General features: G+C 35.6%; 2 protein-coding genes across 5 annotated transcripts in view; one reads left to right on the top strand and one right to left on the bottom strand.

Moving 5' to 3' along the window:
• The window catches only part of LOC132556861 (coiled-coil and C2 domain-containing protein 1-like), a 33,780-nt gene extending 31,314 nt beyond the window's left edge, over positions 1-2,466 (top strand). For all 4 annotated transcript variants that reach the window (XM_060221314.1, XM_060221306.1, XM_060221331.1 and 1 more), the window contains 4 exons: positions 248-302; positions 442-571; positions 1,283-1,407; positions 1,641-2,466. In XM_060221314.1, coding sequence (XP_060077297.1) covers positions 248-302; positions 442-571; positions 1,283-1,407; positions 1,641-1,676 — 346 coding nt within the window. In that variant the 3' untranslated portion in view covers positions 1,677-2,466. The remainder of the gene's footprint in view (positions 1-247; positions 303-441; positions 572-1,282; positions 1,408-1,640) is intronic.
• Positions 2,467-2,765: 299 nt separating this feature from the next.
• The window catches only part of LOC132557100 (dedicator of cytokinesis protein 7-like), a 52,969-nt gene continuing 36,291 nt past the window's right edge, over positions 2,766-19,443 (bottom strand). The window contains exons 30-47 of the mRNA XM_060221592.1: positions 17,315-17,459; positions 16,364-16,463; positions 16,086-16,185; positions 15,343-15,474; positions 14,671-14,823; positions 14,207-14,365; positions 13,349-13,525; positions 11,910-12,026; positions 11,645-11,788; positions 11,054-11,185; positions 10,087-10,221; positions 9,220-9,309; positions 8,397-8,487; positions 6,588-6,733; positions 6,290-6,433; positions 5,991-6,100; positions 4,987-5,145; positions 2,766-4,785 (exon numbers count right to left, since the gene is read on the bottom strand). Of these exons, the coding sequence (XP_060077575.1) occupies positions 4,728-4,785; positions 4,987-5,145; positions 5,991-6,100; positions 6,290-6,433; positions 6,588-6,733; positions 8,397-8,487; positions 9,220-9,309; positions 10,087-10,221; positions 11,054-11,185; positions 11,645-11,788; positions 11,910-12,026; positions 13,349-13,525; positions 14,207-14,365; positions 14,671-14,823; positions 15,343-15,474; positions 16,086-16,185; positions 16,364-16,463; positions 17,315-17,459 (2,292 nt within the window). The 3' untranslated portion in view covers positions 2,766-4,727. The remainder of the gene's footprint in view (positions 4,786-4,986; positions 5,146-5,990; positions 6,101-6,289; positions 6,434-6,587; positions 6,734-8,396; positions 8,488-9,219; positions 9,310-10,086; positions 10,222-11,053; positions 11,186-11,644; positions 11,789-11,909; positions 12,027-13,348; positions 13,526-14,206; positions 14,366-14,670; positions 14,824-15,342; positions 15,475-16,085; positions 16,186-16,363; positions 16,464-17,314; positions 17,460-19,443) is intronic.

Genomic DNA, 19,443 nt, shown 5'->3' with positions numbered 1-19,443 from the left:
TATCAGAGAGTGTGCATCCAGTTCCTTTATTCTAACAAACAATTCAATTGATTATCAAATAGTGGTGACAATAGATCCATTTTCTCTTTTTTTTAACAACAATATAAATGGGTTATTAGACAGTAGTTACAAAAAAGCCATCTTTATTTTGGCAACAGTGAATTGATTATCACATAGCATCTGTCACTGTGTTTTGTTTTTAATTTAATGTAACAGAATTATTAATGAGTGTCACTATTTTTTCCAGGGGTACCACATGTATTGAAGTGATGAGGTTTGAAAAACAACAATTAGACCAACAGGTATGGAATATTTGTACATGTATAACATGTAATACACTAACAACAATAGAAAGATAGGTTTCTTCAAACGAACCAGTCTCAACTGTACATTGTCACTTAGTGAGACAATAACAATCAAAGGTTAATGTCCTTTTTGCAGATAAATAATCTACGAGATCGTCTTGGTGCCGATCAACTTAAAGCTCTACAAAACAAAAGTCAGCTGTTGACTCAAAGGATGGATCAGAAGCAGGCGGAACTAAAGAAAGGTGGAAAACCTGCTCTCAAAGGTATCAAACATCAAGTGACTCTATGATTTGATTTTGTCCATATTTGGTATGAAGCATCGTTGACTGCAGCATATTTAATTTCGTATAGGTGGGGCCCAGTAAGGGAGAAAGAAGGATCACTTTAAAATCATTCTTTTTTCAGTTTGGATGAAAATATTTTAAATCAAATTAGTGCATACATTAGCATCATAGAGTTGAGAGCACACATCTCATATCATTTGTGGGTCTTTGTCCCTGATGCCTTAGGGGCCCAATTGGGGAAATTCGGTCATTTTTTACTTCTTTGTCTGCAGGAATGACAGAATTTTGTTCAAACTTTGTCTGAAGCATCCTTTGATGAAGGGAAATCAATTTTGTGTAGACAGTAGGTCTCATCCTTTTGGTGCTGAGAGGCCTGGCTCAGTATGATAGATAGATGTATATTTTTTGTAATCTTTGATATTTATCAGAAATACTTTTATTGCAACAGATGAAGATGTCATCTTATTTTGTTGTGATTGAAGTATTTTGACCAAATTTCATTTCAAATATCTTTGGGTGGATGGTACGAAGTTTTATGTAAATAAAAGGTCTGCAGAGGGTGCTATATGGGCAACAAAGGTAAGACTTTAAAATCATTCTTTTTTTTTCTGCAATCATTTCATTCAAGAATAAAGAGTTGGTTTCATGTCATCTGGAATTATAACCACAGGTGATATTTAACACTTGCAGCATACGTCCATCAGGTAGAGCAGGAAATACCGGCCTACGAGGAAGAGGCACGTCATTTCACCAAGGCAGGAGACATGCATAAGGCTCAAATGATGCTCAACAAAATTAAACATGCTGAGAAAGAGGTAAAAAATTAGGTCAACACTGTAAATAAACTTTCTAGGCCAAACTTTAATTTCTGAACATGAGTACTTACGTCCATTTGTAATTTAAAATTAAACTTCAATTCTTTGCAGCTACTGATCCTAAATTTTCTGTTGATATAAATCTTATATGTTTTGACAAAGTAACTTATAAGGCCACGGAACTCATGAACGTGTCTGTTATGATATTTTAATGTTTTTTTTTCTGTTTGCAGCTGAAAGCCATACGAGACAAAGTTCCAGACCTATGACCTTGTCACCTTACAGGGTAAATCCTTTGGTTCATCACCATCAAGGGCCTGATCAGATATTTTCAACTGAATGCATGTGAATTGATCTTAAAACAATTTCAATAATTTATTCAAGTTCAGCAAAAATTTCTATAAATTTATGTACCTGAATTTTCTGTGCTGTTCAGTACAAGTTCAGTGAATATTTCTTTAATTTTATGTACCTGAAATATCTGTGCTGTTAACTACAGACAAAGCAAATATTTCTATAATTTGATATTCCTGCATTGACTGTGTTGTGAAGTACAGGTTTAGCAAATATTTCTATAATTTTGATGTACATGAAATATCTGTGCTGTGTAAGAACAGGGTCAGTGAATTCTATAATTCTGTGTACCTGAAATATCTGTGTTGTTAACTAGACTAAGCAAATATTTCTACAACTTAATGTACCTGAATTGACTGCAGTTAAGTACAGGTTTAGCAGATATTTCTATAATTTGATGTACCTGAAATATCTGTGCTGTTAAGTTCAGGTCCTGCTAATATTTCTATAATTTATGTATTCAATGATCTTATAGCTGTGATGTTCACTAGTAAGTTGTGTGTTAATTGTAGATCAATTAAAAGTGTTTATTCTTTAACCAGATGAGTGCAAGTCCACACTTCTTAACCTCTGTGTATCAATGTATTGTTAGACAATTTGATCCTTGTTCATACGGTGTGAAGTAGAGTATGTGGGTATCTGGTTGTGATCAGTCTCTGACGGTTAACTCATTATGTTATTGTGCCTCATTAAATCTGAAATCTTTGTCAAAGTGTTGATTTTATTTCATTTTAGCTTAAATGTCGAGATAAATGATTACTTTGCTCCTTGATGTAATTCTAATCCGCTCCAATCAATAGTCTAGTGACACCAAATAATACATGTCAAAAAAGGTCACCTGTCACATTACCAAATAGGTATGCTATGTGCCGCCATTTTGTTGTCGGATTAAAGGTTTTATGAAATGAATGTACAAATTCCATTGTCAATATTATTATCATTTTATAATTTTGAATGGTGAAATTACCAAAGCTTGTAGTCTGATGTAACCAAAATAAGACAACTTCTTGTAAAAATTTATACTTTTATTAGTCATGAAGCAGTTTTACAATTGTAAATCCCATGCTCATTGATGCTGAAATGTCAGTAGAAAATTCATGATTCTGTGACTGTTTGTAAAATGTATCAAAACTAATGAGAAAGTTTACAACAGAGTGAAAACAGTCAACTGAGGGATGTGAATTCTGAAGGCAGCTAGAATAGGAGATAAATAAAGCGTAAATAAACAAATGGAATAATCAGGTTTATTCCATTCTTACAACTTCACTAGAAGTCTAATTCATCCCTATCATCACTGATACACTATACAACTGGTCACATGTTGATGATGTGATAAAATAATGGTAAAACAAGCATGCTTACGGTACTGGTTGTTGGTCAGGGAAGGCAACTCCGAAAGAACTGCTATCATTTGACTAATATAATCATGATGAAAAATCATCGCATTACCATTAAATGATAAAATATCAATGACATCATATTTAATTTTAAAAATCTTCACTGACTCTATTAAGTATTACATAACAACACATGTATCATTCAAACTTCACTAACACTATCCTGTGTTACAATGATGTCACATTTAACATTTAAACTGTATTGCACTTTAATGTGACTAGTATTTATCATCAATAATTTATCCTTTGTAGAGAGATGGGGAAGTTCTACCAGAGGAAGTAGAAAAGTTTTCGACACGCCCACTAGGAAAGTTCTATTTGTAAAAGGTAGAATATCTCTCTAACATTTGAAATGCCTATTAGGAAAGTTCTACCAGTGGAGGTAGATTAAAATCTTAAAAAAGACATTACCACTGCAAAACTTAATAAAATGTAGTTGTGTCACAACAAATTCATAAATGGGAAATTAAAATGTTCAATGTGGGTCGTGTTTACACAAATTCAGAACTGAAGGAAAAGTAGGATTTCAAAGAACTTAAATTTTTTTTTCACATTTTGGGCCCCACCCCTCAGCCTCTTTGGGGCCGAGAACCAATATACAAACTTGATTCTGTCCCCAAAAATGCCATCTTCAGATCTAATTTGGTCAAAATCTGTTCAGTCATTCATGACTAGTACATTTTTTTATCAAAACAACAGACAACAGATGCCATGCCATTGCATAAGCTCACTAGTCCCTTGGACTTGTGAGGTGAAAATCAAAAACATGTTATCAGCACTAAATACATAACAAATTAATGAACAATAATAAATATGATGAACAGTTTTGATACAGACAAAACTTTCTAACATTCAGATCACAATTTTCAGCCTCTGTGTATACTTGTCCAAACTCTGTATATATCAGTAAATACATTTTGAATGCTGATACAATGTAAGTAATACAGCACAGAAACGCTCAAGTTTTTCTCTCCTCAAAAGTTATCAATACCTGGTATATTATGATGAATTGTTCTTAAGCGTTGGTCCATATCAGAAAGACATTGAGAACAAAACATGGACATATGTCTAAAATGCAAGGCTCTGTCACACCCGAGTAAAGCATACACTGGCAGAGCATTGTAGTAAAAAATACACAGGTGCTGTACCAGAAAACTTCTGTTTTCACCACATCTAGATATGACACAGTCACTGGTAGGAAATCTTGGTAAGTTTACTGTGTAACACAATCGCTGTACCCGAAAACTCCTGTCTACAATCTGTCCAGGTGTCACGGGCAATAATACTGTCACTGGTAAGAAAGCTGCACAAGTGCTGTTCCTGACAACTCCTGCTTTCCACCACATACAGATATAATGCAGTCACTATTAGGATATTATAGTAAAGCTGCACAAGCGCTGTTCCTGAAAACTCCTGCTTTCCACCTCATACAGATGTGATACTGCCACTGTTAGGTTATCTTGGTAATATTACTATGTAACACAAGCGCTGTACCAGAAAACTCCTGTTTACAATCTGTCCAGGTGTCACTTGTAATAATACTGTCACTGGTAGGATATCACAGTAAAGTTACACAAGCGCTGTTCCTGAAAACTTCTGTTTACTTGGAGATTCCTTGTTTCCTCGGCTGTGGATAGAAAGACACAGGTGTTTCAAACAATGAGATGCCAATCATCACCATGGGATTAAAAAACAAGAGACCAGGTGAGCTAAAAACATCTCTAAATACTTCTGATCATCATACATATGAGAAAGGACTGATAGTGACTTCCATTACTTATTTCTGAACGTCCATTATTTGGTACAACATCTCAATAAGATAGCTCACCTTTTATGATGCTTTGGTCTTCTCAGTGTTGATGCATTTGATGAAATCATAGGGTGAAGTTTTTCTTTCAGGGAATGGTAGTTCCTTTCTAGTTCCCGTTGGTACTCTCTCTGTTCAGAGGTGATCAAAGTTTTGTTTCTGTGCAGCGAGTCTGAACACCTGTACACCATAGAAAAGTGTTATAGAATACAAACAACTTGAAGTGAAATTTTTCAAATCACCGTACCCGTCGTACCCAATAACACATCTGATCTTAGAATAGTAACCAATAGCTTAAAAGATTTTAGCAGTTCACTGTAACTTCCAAGATTTTGGAAAAACCCTGAAACTTATCTGATTTAGTAGTACCTGATGACCTCCCTGATTTTAGTAGTACCTGATGACCTCCCTGATTTTAGTAGTACCTGATGACCTCCCTGATTTTAGTAGTACCTGATATCTTCTCTGATTTTAGTAGTACCTGATGACCTCCCTGATTTTAGTAGTACCTGATGACCTCCCTGATTTTAGTAGTACCTGATATCTTCTCTGATTTTAGTAGTACCTGATGACCTCCCTGATTTTAGTAGTACCTGATGACCTCCCTGATTTTAGTAGTACCTGATGACCTCCCTGATTTTATTAGTACCTGATATCTTCTCTGATTTTAGTAGTACCTGATGACCTCCCTGATTTTAGTAGTACCTGATGACCTCCCTGATTTTAGTAGTACCTGATGACCTCCCTGATTTTAGTAGTACCTGATGACCTCCCTGATTTTAGTAGTACCTGATGACCTCCCTGATTTTATTAGTACCTGATATCTTCTCTGATTTTAGTAGTACCTGATGACCTCCCTGATTTTAGTAGTACCTGATGACCTCCCTGATTTTAGTAGTACCTGATGACCTCCCTGATTTTAGTAGTACCTGATGACCTCCCTGATTTTAGTAGTACCTGATGACATCTCTGATTTTAGTAGTACCGTATAAATTCTCCGATTAAATAGTACTGCCCCTACTCACTTCTTGAGGAAGTCCTTGAAGGAAAGACGGAGTTTGTTGTGATGCTTGGTAGCTACAGCATTGCCTTCCATTACAGGCTTGAGGAAGACCAAGGCCACTTCTGCTGGTCCCTGTAATATTAACCAAATTCAATAATTCACAAAGCTTTTCTATACTTTGTCTGAATTACTTGGCCAAATCCAAGCAGTAAGTGTAGATGTAAGACTTAATTCATAACAAATTCTGAAGTTAAATAGAAATCATTTTATGATCTTTATTATCAAGCATGAAGATATATTGATGGTTATCGGAAAACTGACCTGGTTGACCGTGGTTCCCAGACAACCCTGCAGTACCATTTGAAGGATCTTTGTATCTGGAGGCTCTGATGACAAAGCCAGTGCAAGTTCTCTAGTTTTCTTCTGTATGTCCTCTATAGCCACTTCTATTGGCGATAAGATGACCTGTAGGAAAAACAGTTGACATATTTCTGGGATTAACTGACAGTAATATGAACTACCAGCTGGTAGATAAAACAATGTATCATATATTGGTAGCTAGAGATATGACTTGTAGTACACAAAGGAATAGAAACTTTATCACAATGGATGCTCTCACCTGCTCACGGTTTATGACTGCCATACGTGTCTTGACATATGGGAAAGTGTGACTGGTGGTCAGGATAGTCTTCCTCTTGTACTGTTCATAGATTTCACCGTGGGCTCGCCCATCAAGTGTGAAGGGTGTGGCATACATAAATCTCTCTGTAAAGAGATTTCAGTTGTAAACTAATCACGGGAAACTAACACCAGGTCAATAACTTATGATCCTTAATCAATAGTATAGGTATATGCTCCTTAATCAATAGTATAGGTATAGGATCCTTAATCAATAGTATAGGTATATGATCCTTAATCAATAGTATAGGTATATGCTCCTTAATCAATAGTATAGGTATAGGATCCTTAATCAATAGTATAGGTATAGGATCCTTAATCAATAGTATAGGTATGGGATCCTTAATCAATAGTATAGGTATGGGATCCTTAATCAATAGTATAGGTATAGGATCCTTAATCAATAGTATAGGTATAGGATCCTTAATCAATAGTATAGGTATATGATCCTTAATCAATAGTATAGGTATGGGATAGGTATGGGATCCTTAATCAATAGTATAGGTATGGGATCCTTAATCAATAGTATAGGTATATGATCCTTAATCAATAGTATAGGTATAGGCTCCTTAATCAATAGTATAGGTATAGGATCCTTAATCAATAGTATAGGTATAGGATCCTTAATCAATAGTATAGGTATATGATCCTTAATCAATAGTATAGGTATGGGATCCTTAATCAATAGTATAGGTATGGGATCCTTAATCAATAGTATAGGTTTATGCTCCTTAATCAATAGTGTAGGTATGGGATCCTTAATCAATAGTATAGGTATATGATCCTTAATCAATAGTATAGGTATATGCTCCTTAATCAATAGTATAGGTATAGGATCCTTAATCAATAGTATAGGTATATGATCCTTAATCAATAGTATAGGTATAGGATCCTTAATCAATAGTATAGGTATAGGATCCTTAATCAATAGTATAGGTATATGATCCTTAATCAATAGTATAGGTATAGGCTCCTTAATCAATAGTAATCAATAGTATAGGTATGGGATCCTTAATCAATAGTATAGGTATATGCTCCTTAATCAATAGTATAGGTGTATGCTCCTTAATCAATAGTATAGGTATATGATCCTTAATCAATAGTATAGGTATGGGATCCAGGTATAATACATTTACTCACCTGTTCTGCTGTCCTAGATGTCTCATTTTTGGACAGAATACTTATATTTATGTCTTGTTTTAATTACAGGTGGTAGACATTTTTCTTGCATATAAGTGACTAACATTCCCTACAGTCTGTCCATGACTTACCAATAGAAGTGTCTTGTTTTAAATAACAGGTGGCCAGCCTGTGTATAGGTCACCAACATTCTTACAGTTTGTATATATCTTAGTTCCTCCTCAGTCTATAGTGTCAGCCTGTGTATAGGTCACCAACATTCTTACAGTTTGTATATATCTTATTTCCTCTTCAGTCTATAGTCAAAAACTAACTCAAAAGTCTATGGGTGTCTCACTTGCTCTACAGGTTATGGTTGACTCACTTGCTCTTCTGTCTATGGAGTCTCTTTGACTCAAAGGGTCAATAGTTTGATTGACTCCTTTAACCCTAAGTCTAACAAGTATTATAATGATTCTGTTGATTGACTCATTTCGTCAATAGATTATTTATATACACAAGTGAAGTATATAGATTACTTGTTAAAGTGTGTAAGTTCTTCAATGCATATCTGTTCATATGAGATTTATGAAACTGGGTAGTTTTGTGATAAAAACTTGAATTTTCTTACTGATGTTGTAGTTCTTGTCAAAATAGGTAAGCCTCTCCCGAAACTCGTACAGGTCAAAGTATGGCTCAACATAGGTGATCTGTATATAGGCCTGAAAAGCATAAAAAGAAACAGGTAAGTTTCTTGCTGAACTCACACAGGTCAGTGAACGGCTCAGCATAGGTAATCTGTACAGTCCTGATGTGTATAAAAAAACAGGTAAATCTCTCAATGACCTAGTACAGGTTAGAGAAGGGCTTAACAGAGGTTATCTGTATATAGACCTGAAATGTACAAAACAACGGCACTCTTTGCAAACTCCTTCAGGTCTAAGTATAGCTAAACATTTGTGATCTATATAAATCTGAAATGTTACAACCATGTTACCACCATTGCCCAAAAAGATCAAGCAACTCACTAATGACATCAATAACTATTGACAAAGACCTAAAACACAATATGTATTGTTTTAATCAAGAGATATCACTTTGTAGCTACTTATCACTTACGTGGCCATTCAAAACAAACCTAAACTACCTTCTGTATGATGTAGTTCTCTAACTCTACAACATTAGCAGGACTTACCCTGAAGTATTTAAGATTTATCAAATGGAATACATCTACTGTACAGATACACACTGTGTAATTAGTCTAGTACTGGATGTGACCTCAAATTCATTGATATCATTATGAAGTTAATCATTTATCATCTGCATTGCAAAATGAAACTGAAACAAAATTCAATATCTATGTGCAATATTTTTAATCCTCTGAGTTTTAAATCACACTGATGATGTCATATATTTAGTATTTGCTATATTTATGGTAAATTTTAGGAACTTACAATGCCTGGATCCAGTTTGTCTCTCTCCACTGTGTTGGAGTCTTTGATGATAGTAGTTTTATCATGGCCAAAGCGGTCGCCATAGAAACTCTGTAACAACAAGTAACACGTTAGAGTCCCAAGCATAACTTCATACAGTAAATGTAACATTTCTTATTCTCAACTTACCTCTAGTCAGTGAGAATCTCTACATTCTGAACTTAGCTCTAGTCAGTGAGATATATCTGTACATTCTAAACTTACCTCTAGTCGGTGAGTTATCTCTGTACATTATCAACTTACCTCTAGTCAGTGGGAAATCTCTGTACATTCTAAACTTACCTCTAGTCAGTGAGATATAGCTGTACATTATCAACTTACCTCTAGTCAGTGAGATATATCTGTACATTATCAAATTACCTCTAGTCGGTGAGATATATCTGTACATTCTAAACCTACCTCTAGTCAATGAGAAATCTCTGTACATTCTAAATTTACCTCTAGTCAATGAGAAATCTCTGTACATTCTAAATTTACCTCTAGTCTGTGGGATATCTCTGTACATTCTGAACTTAGCTCTAGTCAATGAGAAATCTCTGTACATTCTAAACTTACCTCTAGTTGGTGGGTTATCTCTGTACATTATCAACTTACCTCTAGTCAGTGATATATCTCTGTACATTATCAACTTACCTCTAGTCTGTGAGATATATCTGTACATTCTAAACCTACCTCTAGTCAGTGAGATATATCTGTACATTATCAACTTACCTCTAGTCAGTGAGAAATCTCTGTACATTCTAAACTTACCTCTAGTCTGTGGGATATCTCTGTACATTATCAACTTACCTCTAGTCAGTGAGATATATCTGTACATTATCAACTTACCTCCAGTCGGTGGGATATCTCTGGCAGCTTAGTAATGGCTGGCTCCTTATACACAAACTCCTCTCCATCCAGGTCACCAAACTTGTGGCCATAGAAACCAACTCGAAAATAGGTCCCAAATATTCTCTTTCCCTCCTGAATAATTCAAGCCATACTGGACATGTAAGGTGTAGATTCAGATCAAAGCAGATGAAGATATTCAAGACAATTGCCTCACTGATGATATCGCTGATATAATTTATATCTAATACTGATGTTCACTGAAGCATACCTCCCCTATATCTAATACTGATGTTCACTGAAGCATACCTCCCCTGTATCTGATACTGATGTGCACTGAAGCATACCTCCCCTATATCTGATACTGATGTGCACTGAAGCATATCTTCCCTATATCTGATAATAATGTAACTAAACATCCTCAACAGATTAAAGCAATATATATAGTATTTGGTCACCATGGCTGGTGAACAGCAAATGATTTTTTTTTTTGAAATGATACTTTTGTGGACTAAATATCTAGACAATCAGAAAATATTAACCAATTAAAACCCAACATCCTAAAAATGTTTTTGAAAATACCTATATCTATTCTAATAAATGCCAAACGCAGGTAGCCCTTCAAAGAGGGAGCTTTTCATAGAAAAAGAAATTTCACAGTGGTTAAATCATCTAGCACATAGCAGCAGAAAATGAAAGAGACCAACAGCCACCATTGTTATGTGTCTACCACTGATGTCATAGACAACTGTTAATATTTCAACTCATTACTGAGTAAGTATTTCATAGTTATTAGCTAAATAGCAAAGGAGTGTTATCTCAAAAGATACACATTGCTTTGTCTACACAGCCATGTTAACCATTAAGATAGCTATGATTACATCTGTATAGTTCAGGGTTGTTTTACAGACATGGTGATTCCCCAGTGTGGCAGGGGGTATAATAACAAGTTTCAGTTACACCCTACCTGTCGTATGATTGAGGTGAAGGCTTCATGGAGTTTACTGTGGATGACACCAAGCTTTTTGAAGTCTCTGTGTGCCTCGTGTATGGGGATAAGTATCTTGTAAACATGGTTAATAGCTTCATACATTGTGGCCTGTAAAAAAAACAAAATCATTTCACATACCGCAAAATATACACAATCAAATAATTTGGAATGCAAGGAACTTATTTTGTCTCGTGACTTTCTTGATATTTAGCCGTCTGTGGTAAAAGAATTTACATTGAAACTTCCCAGATTTAACCTTCAATCAATTATAAAGGAATTTTATCACAGGACAAACAGATATTTCATACTAAATGGTAAAGTCATTTTACTTTCTTGATATTTATCTAACCTTCTGTGGTAAAGGAACTTAAACTGAAACTACCCAGGTTTAACCATCAATCGATTATAAAGGAACTTTATCACTATACAGGAAAAAATAGACATTTCACCCTTAACAGTAAAGTTATTTTATCACTCTGCCGAAACAGGACAGATGGAGAGATGGACAGACAGACAGATTTAACCTTCAATGGTAAAGGAGTTTTATATAGGACAAAGAAAGCGTACCATAGAGAAGGAGCTAGCAGCCTGTTCCAGCAGTCCTACTAAACCACTTTCTGTGAAGTACTTCCCTGTACATATTCCTTCTTCATCAGGTGATACCACATCATCAGACACAGCACTCTCCTCTAATACATTTGGCGTGATTTTCTATAAAATACATGGATTAATCAACATGTAAACAAAAAAACCCAGCATTTTCTTTCATTCCTTAAATGTCAGCATATATGAAGCTCACAGTTTATAAGGTACATGGTATCATAATTTTTACCTGAAAATCCACACATCCAACTGGTAAGTATGGTTTGTCTTCTAACATGTCCAGGTACTCTGCTATCAGGCCTGCAGCATGGATCAGACAGTGAGCAGCTTCAGCATGGTTTCCTCTCTGTAAAAATAGTCAAACATTTCACTCTGTATAACACTGATCAAACAGTAGACAGTTTCAGTATGGTTTACAGGCTATTACATATCACTATGGTGACCTCACGATAACACTGATCAAACAGTACACAGTTTCAGTATGGTTTACAGGCTAATACATATCACTATGGTGACCTCACGATAACACTGATCAAACAGTAGATTTCAGTATGGTTTACAGGCTAATACATATCACTATGGTGACCTCACGATAACACTGATCAAACAGTAGACAGTTTCAGTATGGTTTACAGTTTTTCAGTATGGTTTACAGGCCTAATACATATCACTATGGTGACCTCACGATAACACTGATCAAACAGTAGACAGTTTCAGTATGGTTTACAGGCTAATACATATCACTATGGTGACAGTATGGTTTACAGGCTAATACATATCACTATGGTGACCTCACGATAACACTGATCAAACAGTACACAGTTTCAGTATGGTTTACAGGCTAATACATATCACTATGGTGACCTCACGATAACACTGATCAAACAGTACACAGTTTCAGTATGGTTTACAGGCTAATACATATCACTATGGTGACCTCACGATAACACTGATCAAACAGTACACAGTTTCAGTATGGTTTACAGGCCTATACATATCACTATGGTGACCTCACGATAACACTGATCAAACAGTACACAGTTTCAGTATGGTTTACAGGCTAATACATATCACTATGGTGACCTCACGATAACACTGATCAAACAGTAGACAGTTTCAGTATGGTTTACAGGCTAATACATATCACTATGGTGACCTCACGATAACACTGATCAAACAGTAGACAGTTTCAGTATGGTTTACAGGCTAATACATATCACTATGGTGACCTCACGATAACACTGATCAAACAGTACACAGTTTCAGTATGGTTTACAGGCTAATACATATCACTATGGTGACCTCACGATAACACTGATCAAACAGTACACAGTTTCAGTATGGTTTACAGGCTAATACATATCACTATGGTGACCTCACGATAACACTGATCAAACAGTAGACAGTTTCAGTATGGTTTACAGGCTAATACATATCACTATGGTGACCTCACGATAACACTGATCAAACAGTACACAGTTTCAGTATGGTTTACAGGCTAATACATATCACTATGGTGACCTCACGATAACACAGATCAAACAGTAGACAGTTTCAGCATGGTTTACAGGCCAATACATATCACCACATTTATATGTCAACTTCTATTTCTTAATATAGCCATTTATTATTGATACCACTGTGCACCATCATACTTTGTTAACTCACCTCACTATGTTTACTGGCCATGTTTTGAAGCCAGGTGAGGCGAAGGTCAGGAGAGTTCTGGTATCCCTTAGCGATACGGTACATTAAGTCTAGTAGCATTTCTGGGTCTTCTTGGAATTCCTTCATCTTCACAGTGTCAGAAAGGATCATATGGAGGTTGAAAACAAGGTCCTTCACCTGTACAGGTAAACTTATAGATATCAGATTGTAACATTGAAAAGTATACCAGGTCCTTCATCTGCACTGGTTAACAAATAACCACATGTAATTTTAGGTACCACGTACAAAAATAAACAGCAGTAATATCATGAAAAAGCTTTTACAGGAAGAGCTCATCTACTCTTGCTTCGTCTGGTCTTGCATTATTCAAACCAAAGGAAAAAGCATTCTAAATTTTAAGAAGTTTCATGGCCCCACCTCTTAGGCCCCTAAGGGCCGAGGACCTGCATTCACCCAAACTTGGTTCCCCTTCCCCAAAAGATGCTTCCAACCAAAGTTGGTGAAAATCCATTCAGTCGTTCATGACTAGTAGTGAAAATAAGTCAAATATTGACAGACAGCAGACGTTGCACTATAGCATAAGCACCCTGGTCCTTTGGATCAGGTGAGCTCAGAACAAGGCATCAATAGAAAAGAAGTTGGATGTAGGATGTGAAGCCTTGTCTGACAAGAGCTTGGAAATAAAGTTCATGGATACAAATTGAAATGGTTAGATATGGCATTAAGTGCTATATCTGAAAATTTGGCACACTGAAGTTTATCAAAGCTACAAGAAAATTGCACTGTAAGCTGTTATAAATGATGGCTTTGATGTATTTAATTAAATGTCTACCAGATTATGAAAAGCAGCAGTCTTACCTGCTCCGGAAAAGTGTTTTCCTGAAGATCAACGTCAGCTTCAGCATATGTAAGGATGGTCTTGAGAGACTTGCGGAGGAACTCTTCATTAAAACTCTGGTTCTGGCCTACCAGTGAACTCAGGGACATCGTCACTTGCATTTTGACTCGTGCGAAATTCTGAAATTTTAAATTGTAAGGTGGAACGTGTTGCAATAGCAAAAACATAAATAATCTCTAACTGCTGAGATTAGAGACCGTTCTATAAGTCTAGGCAATCATGCTAATTCAACTGCATACAAAAACAGGATACAGAAGACTACCATCACTACCAATTGTTGGCTCTAATCTGCCAATCAAACCTCAGTTATATAGCTACAGGACATAACTTTACATGTCAGATCTGGGATATCAGAGGATGTCAGAGGATGTCAGAGAGGATATATTCCATTTACATTTCAGTAACATAAAACTTGATTACTTACATTTCCAAGTTCGAAGTTCTGCCTCATAAGCATGTAGAGTGATGCACTGGCCTGAGAACGAGTGTTGGCTATGCAGGAACTACAGTGTCGAAGGAGTCGCAGACATAGGTCAGCACATTGTTCTGTTTCCTCTTCAAATAGTGGATCAAGAAACTGTACCAACAAAAAATAAGAATTCATATACATAACAAAATTCATTTCAGCTTTTATCTCTCTGGAAGGAGTGCAGGAGAATTTTTGAAGTCAATGGTATGTTTTTGCTTGATCAGATGAAGAATTTTACAACATTATGGCAACCATTTCTTAAAAACAGTGATGGATAGACGAAGAACGCTGCACCATCATATAAGCTCACCTGTCCTTTGGACCAGCTAACAATGGCAAAGCTTGGAAATACACAAGTCCAACATAGACTGCATTTGCCATGATCAAACAGAGTCGTGAGAAAAATTATAATTGTTACAATGTTGCAAGTGAACATATTACAAGCAGATAAAGTATTATATTTTGTGAGAGAAAACAGAATGCTAGAGTGATGTTTACTTCAATCAGACAGAATGATCTAATTTTGATGGGTACCCAAGTACATATTTTCAAACCCAGTTACTCCAACCTGACCTGTGTCCGGGAACTCAGAAACTGGAAACAAGCGTAATCATGACATAATCTTACCTTTGTAACAAGGGACCGTTGAGAGGCAAACATGGCCTCTAAGACCAAAGAACTCTGGTTGAGACTGAAACCATGCAGGAGCACTTTCAATGCACAACTCAGCAAGGGGATATGCTCCAAACACTGTGCAATCTGAAACACAAACATGAAGTCAGCATTAAAGGCTTAAGTACAATGTACAATATTTCGTTAATTCATTAATTATTCAAATCTAAAAGAAGAATTCCTACCTGAACATCGACTTTAAGAGAAGGTTTGCCTGTACATCAAGTGTAATATTAAAATCTTGACTGTACATCAATTTCAAGGATTTATTTGCCTGTACATCAAGTTTAAGATTAAAATCTTGTCTGTACATCAATTTTAAGGATTTATTTGCCTGTACATCAAGTTTAAGATTAAAATCTTGTCTGTACATCAATTTTAAGGATTTATTTGCCTGTACATCAAGTTAAAGATTAAAATCTTGTCTGTACATCAATTTTAAGGATTTATTTGCCTGTACATCAAGTTTAAGATTAAAATCTTGTCTGTACATCAATTTTAAGAGTTACATCTTGTCTGTACATCAATTTTAAGAGTTACATCTTGTCTGTACATCAAGTTTAAGAGTTATTTTGCCTGTACATCAAGTTTAAGATTAAAATCTTGTCTGTACATCAATTTTCTAGATTCAAATCCTCCCTGTTAATCAAGTTTAAAAGAATTGCTACCTTAACATAAAGCTTATTGAGATGACTTGCCTGTACAATGAGTTCGAGGGTATCCAGGGCTATCATGCTGATTTCAGCAGCGAGGTTTCCTTCAATGTGGGCATCAGCCTCTATATCTCTGGGCTTAGAACTTCAATAAAAGTAAATATTTCAGCAATCAGTTATTAAATATGTTTACAAAGATCAGCAGTTACTTGCAATCAAAAAGACAATGGTAAGATTAGATTAAAAATAATTTTTTTTAAAATGATGTAATAATTTAATTATTCATAATTTCAATGCTGTTAACTTCTTATGTGCTGCTTTACCTGTCATAATTCTCATAAGAAGGTTTCCATTGAAGCTGGTCTTTTCTCCACCGAAGGCGATTGTCTCCCCCTGCTGGTCCAGAGGGAGGGGTTCTATCACCTGTCACACCCAGATAATTCATTAACACTTGGATCAGGTAAACAAGATATCCCAAGTAATATAATTACTTCCCCTTGTCGTTCAACTTTGAGTGACACACCATAAAAGATGACCTAATGGGCGATGTTTGATACAAATATCTTCAGGGATAACCCCACTTGAGAGCAAACAAGGATTTTCTGAAACTAACGGTGGTGACCTTAACCTTACCCCTTTAACCCATTACACACTAATACATCTCAAGATTGTCACAGTCATTTAAAGTCAATGAATAAAATCCCTTTAAGCATGAAGCAGATCACTTTGTAAAGATTCTAGTAATTGATGAATCTTATTCACCTTGTGATAGGATGTATTCTTAACAGGTGTAAGAATTATTAATTCACAAATTAGGTTTATCGGGTGAATTAGTTATACATTGCTATTATGAACAAGTATATGCACTAGTATTTATGGACTTGGTTTACCTGGCGATTAAGGTATACATTGCTATTATGAACAAGTATATGCACTAGTATTTATGGACTTGGTTTACCTGGCGATTAAGGTATACATTGCTATTATGAACAAGTATATGCACTAGTATTTATGGACTTGGTTTACCTGGCGATTAAGGTATACATTGCTATTGTGAACAAGTATATGCACTAGTATTTATGGACTAGGTTTACCTGATGAGCAAGTTGACCACTGCTATTGTGGACATGTATATGCAGTGGTATGTTATGGACTAGGTTTACCTGGCGATTAAGTTATACATTGCTATTATGAACAAGTATATGCACTAGTATTTATGGACTAGGTTTACCTTTTGAGAAAGGTGTACATACATCAGTATTTTATAGACATACCTGGTGAATAAGGAATCTGTTTCCTTCTCAGCATCATTTCTGTTCGGGCGTTGAGGTTACCCAGTATGGCCTCCTCCAAGCGGGACTTCATATCGACACTCTTTTTGAGTGTCTGTTGTGAGCAGTGAGACAGACTCTTCTTTCCCTGGCAAAAACAGCCAAAACAAGCTTAGTATCACTGATGTAGGCATCATATTACCAATCAAAACATATCATAACTCAAAAGATTTTTAGTAGAATTAGACTGAAGTTGATGTAGTACCCTTGAAGTGATAGAGAGAAAAACCATTTAAAGTTGAAAGTTTTGAAAAATTTCACTTCGATAAAATGAGAAAGAGATAATTTTGGGGTTTTAAATTATCTTCCCCTTGATTTTATCCACAAAAAAAGAATATGGTCGAGTAGTCATACCTAAAATATCTACTTAATGTTTTGGTGATTAAGAAAAAACTGTTTTAAGACTTTAACATCTTAAACCCCTGTGACCATGAAAGTGGGTCGTTTTGACATCATAACATACTACAGGCCTAATATCAGCATCCTGAGACTTTTGATTATTGAGAAGTTGTTAATGAGTTTTGAATAGTTGACCCCTGTGACCTTACAGTTGGGTCAAGGTTATTCATTTAGAAAGTGGGTCAAGGTCATTCAATTGAATAAACTTGGTAGACCTTCATCCAAGCAAGCTACAGACCTAATCACTCTGTGCATGTTGGTTATCTGAAAGAAGTTGTTCAAAAGTTTTTGAAGATTTAACATGTTTGGTCCCAGGTGTCATTGAAAGTGGGTCAAGGTCATTCATTTGAAACATAGTTGATAGTTGGGACTCTTGGTTATTGAGAATTATTTTGGAGATTTTAGCACATTTGACCCCTTTCATCCAAGCATGCTACAGGCCAAATATCAGCACTCTGGGCTTTCTGGTAACTGACAAGAAGTTGTTTGAATAGCAAGTTTATGCAGTGTATGACGATGGACAAAACACAATAGCTATAAGGCAACCTGACTCTTCAGGTCAGATGACCTAACAATAAAATACAATGTTCAATGAACAGTAAATACAGTATTTACAGAAACCTAAATTTACATGTAGGCCAGCAAGAAACCATGGTCTTGACGCTGAACATTTTCCTATTAATGACAATATACGGAAACAAAAACTTGTGTCCATTCTCCCACTGGGGCAAGCAATTACTGATTTGTAACTGTTAGCTGTGCAGTTGTTATCAAAATTGATCTGTATACAAGATTTAAAACAAAAATCTGAACCATCACAAAAACAAACTTTATACAAATGTGAGGAATAACATGGCACTCCATCACCAGTACCTTCTAGCTTATTGGATGTATAGAAAATGAATCACATACCACATAAACAAGGGAGGTAATAACTGCGTGCCCTGGTGATACAACTAACACTAAGGTGTATAGCAATACAGCCTGGTTTCACAATACTTAAGGATACCAGAAAAGTGTACAGTTCATCTTATCAATCAGTTCTTGTTGATCAACGAGTGATAATGAAATTTATCAAATATAACAATGAGAATAATATATATTATAATATATATAATAATAAATATTATTTCACCAGTTACTTCCCTTTGTTTCGCTTAAAACATATAAGACAAAAGTCAAAATGGCATGAGTGTCATTTGATCAATCAAAATTATGAATACAAACTGCTCACTTTTACAGTATTCTATATATATGTATATAAATACAATAAATAATATGGTGGAGTCTAGCTAAACATGCCAAGCACCACCAAGTCAAAGTCATTCATGTGGAAAAGTTATATAACAGATACAAGGTCATAACCATCAACACTAAGCACCAACAAGTCAAAGTCATTCATGTGGAAAAGTTATATAACAGATACAAGGTCATAACCATCAACACTAAGCACCACCATGTCAAAGTCATTCATGTGGAAAAATTATATAACAGACACAAGGTCATAACCATCGACACTAAGCACCACCAAGTCAAAGTCATTCATGTGGAGAAATTATATAACAGACACAAGGTCATAACCATAAGCACCACCAAGTCAAAGTCATTCATGTGGAAAAATTATATAACAGACACAAGGTCATAACCATAAGCACCAACAAGTCAAAGTCATT

Source organism: Ylistrum balloti, unplaced genomic scaffold, assembly GCF_031769215.1.
Source record: "Ylistrum balloti isolate Yb309-2 unplaced genomic scaffold, AGI_CSIRO_Ybal_v1 Utg369652, whole genome shotgun sequence".
Taxonomy (NCBI): domain Eukaryota; kingdom Metazoa; phylum Mollusca; class Bivalvia; order Pectinida; family Pectinidae; genus Ylistrum; species Ylistrum balloti.
This window is presented reverse-complemented; position numbering and strand designations above follow the sequence as displayed.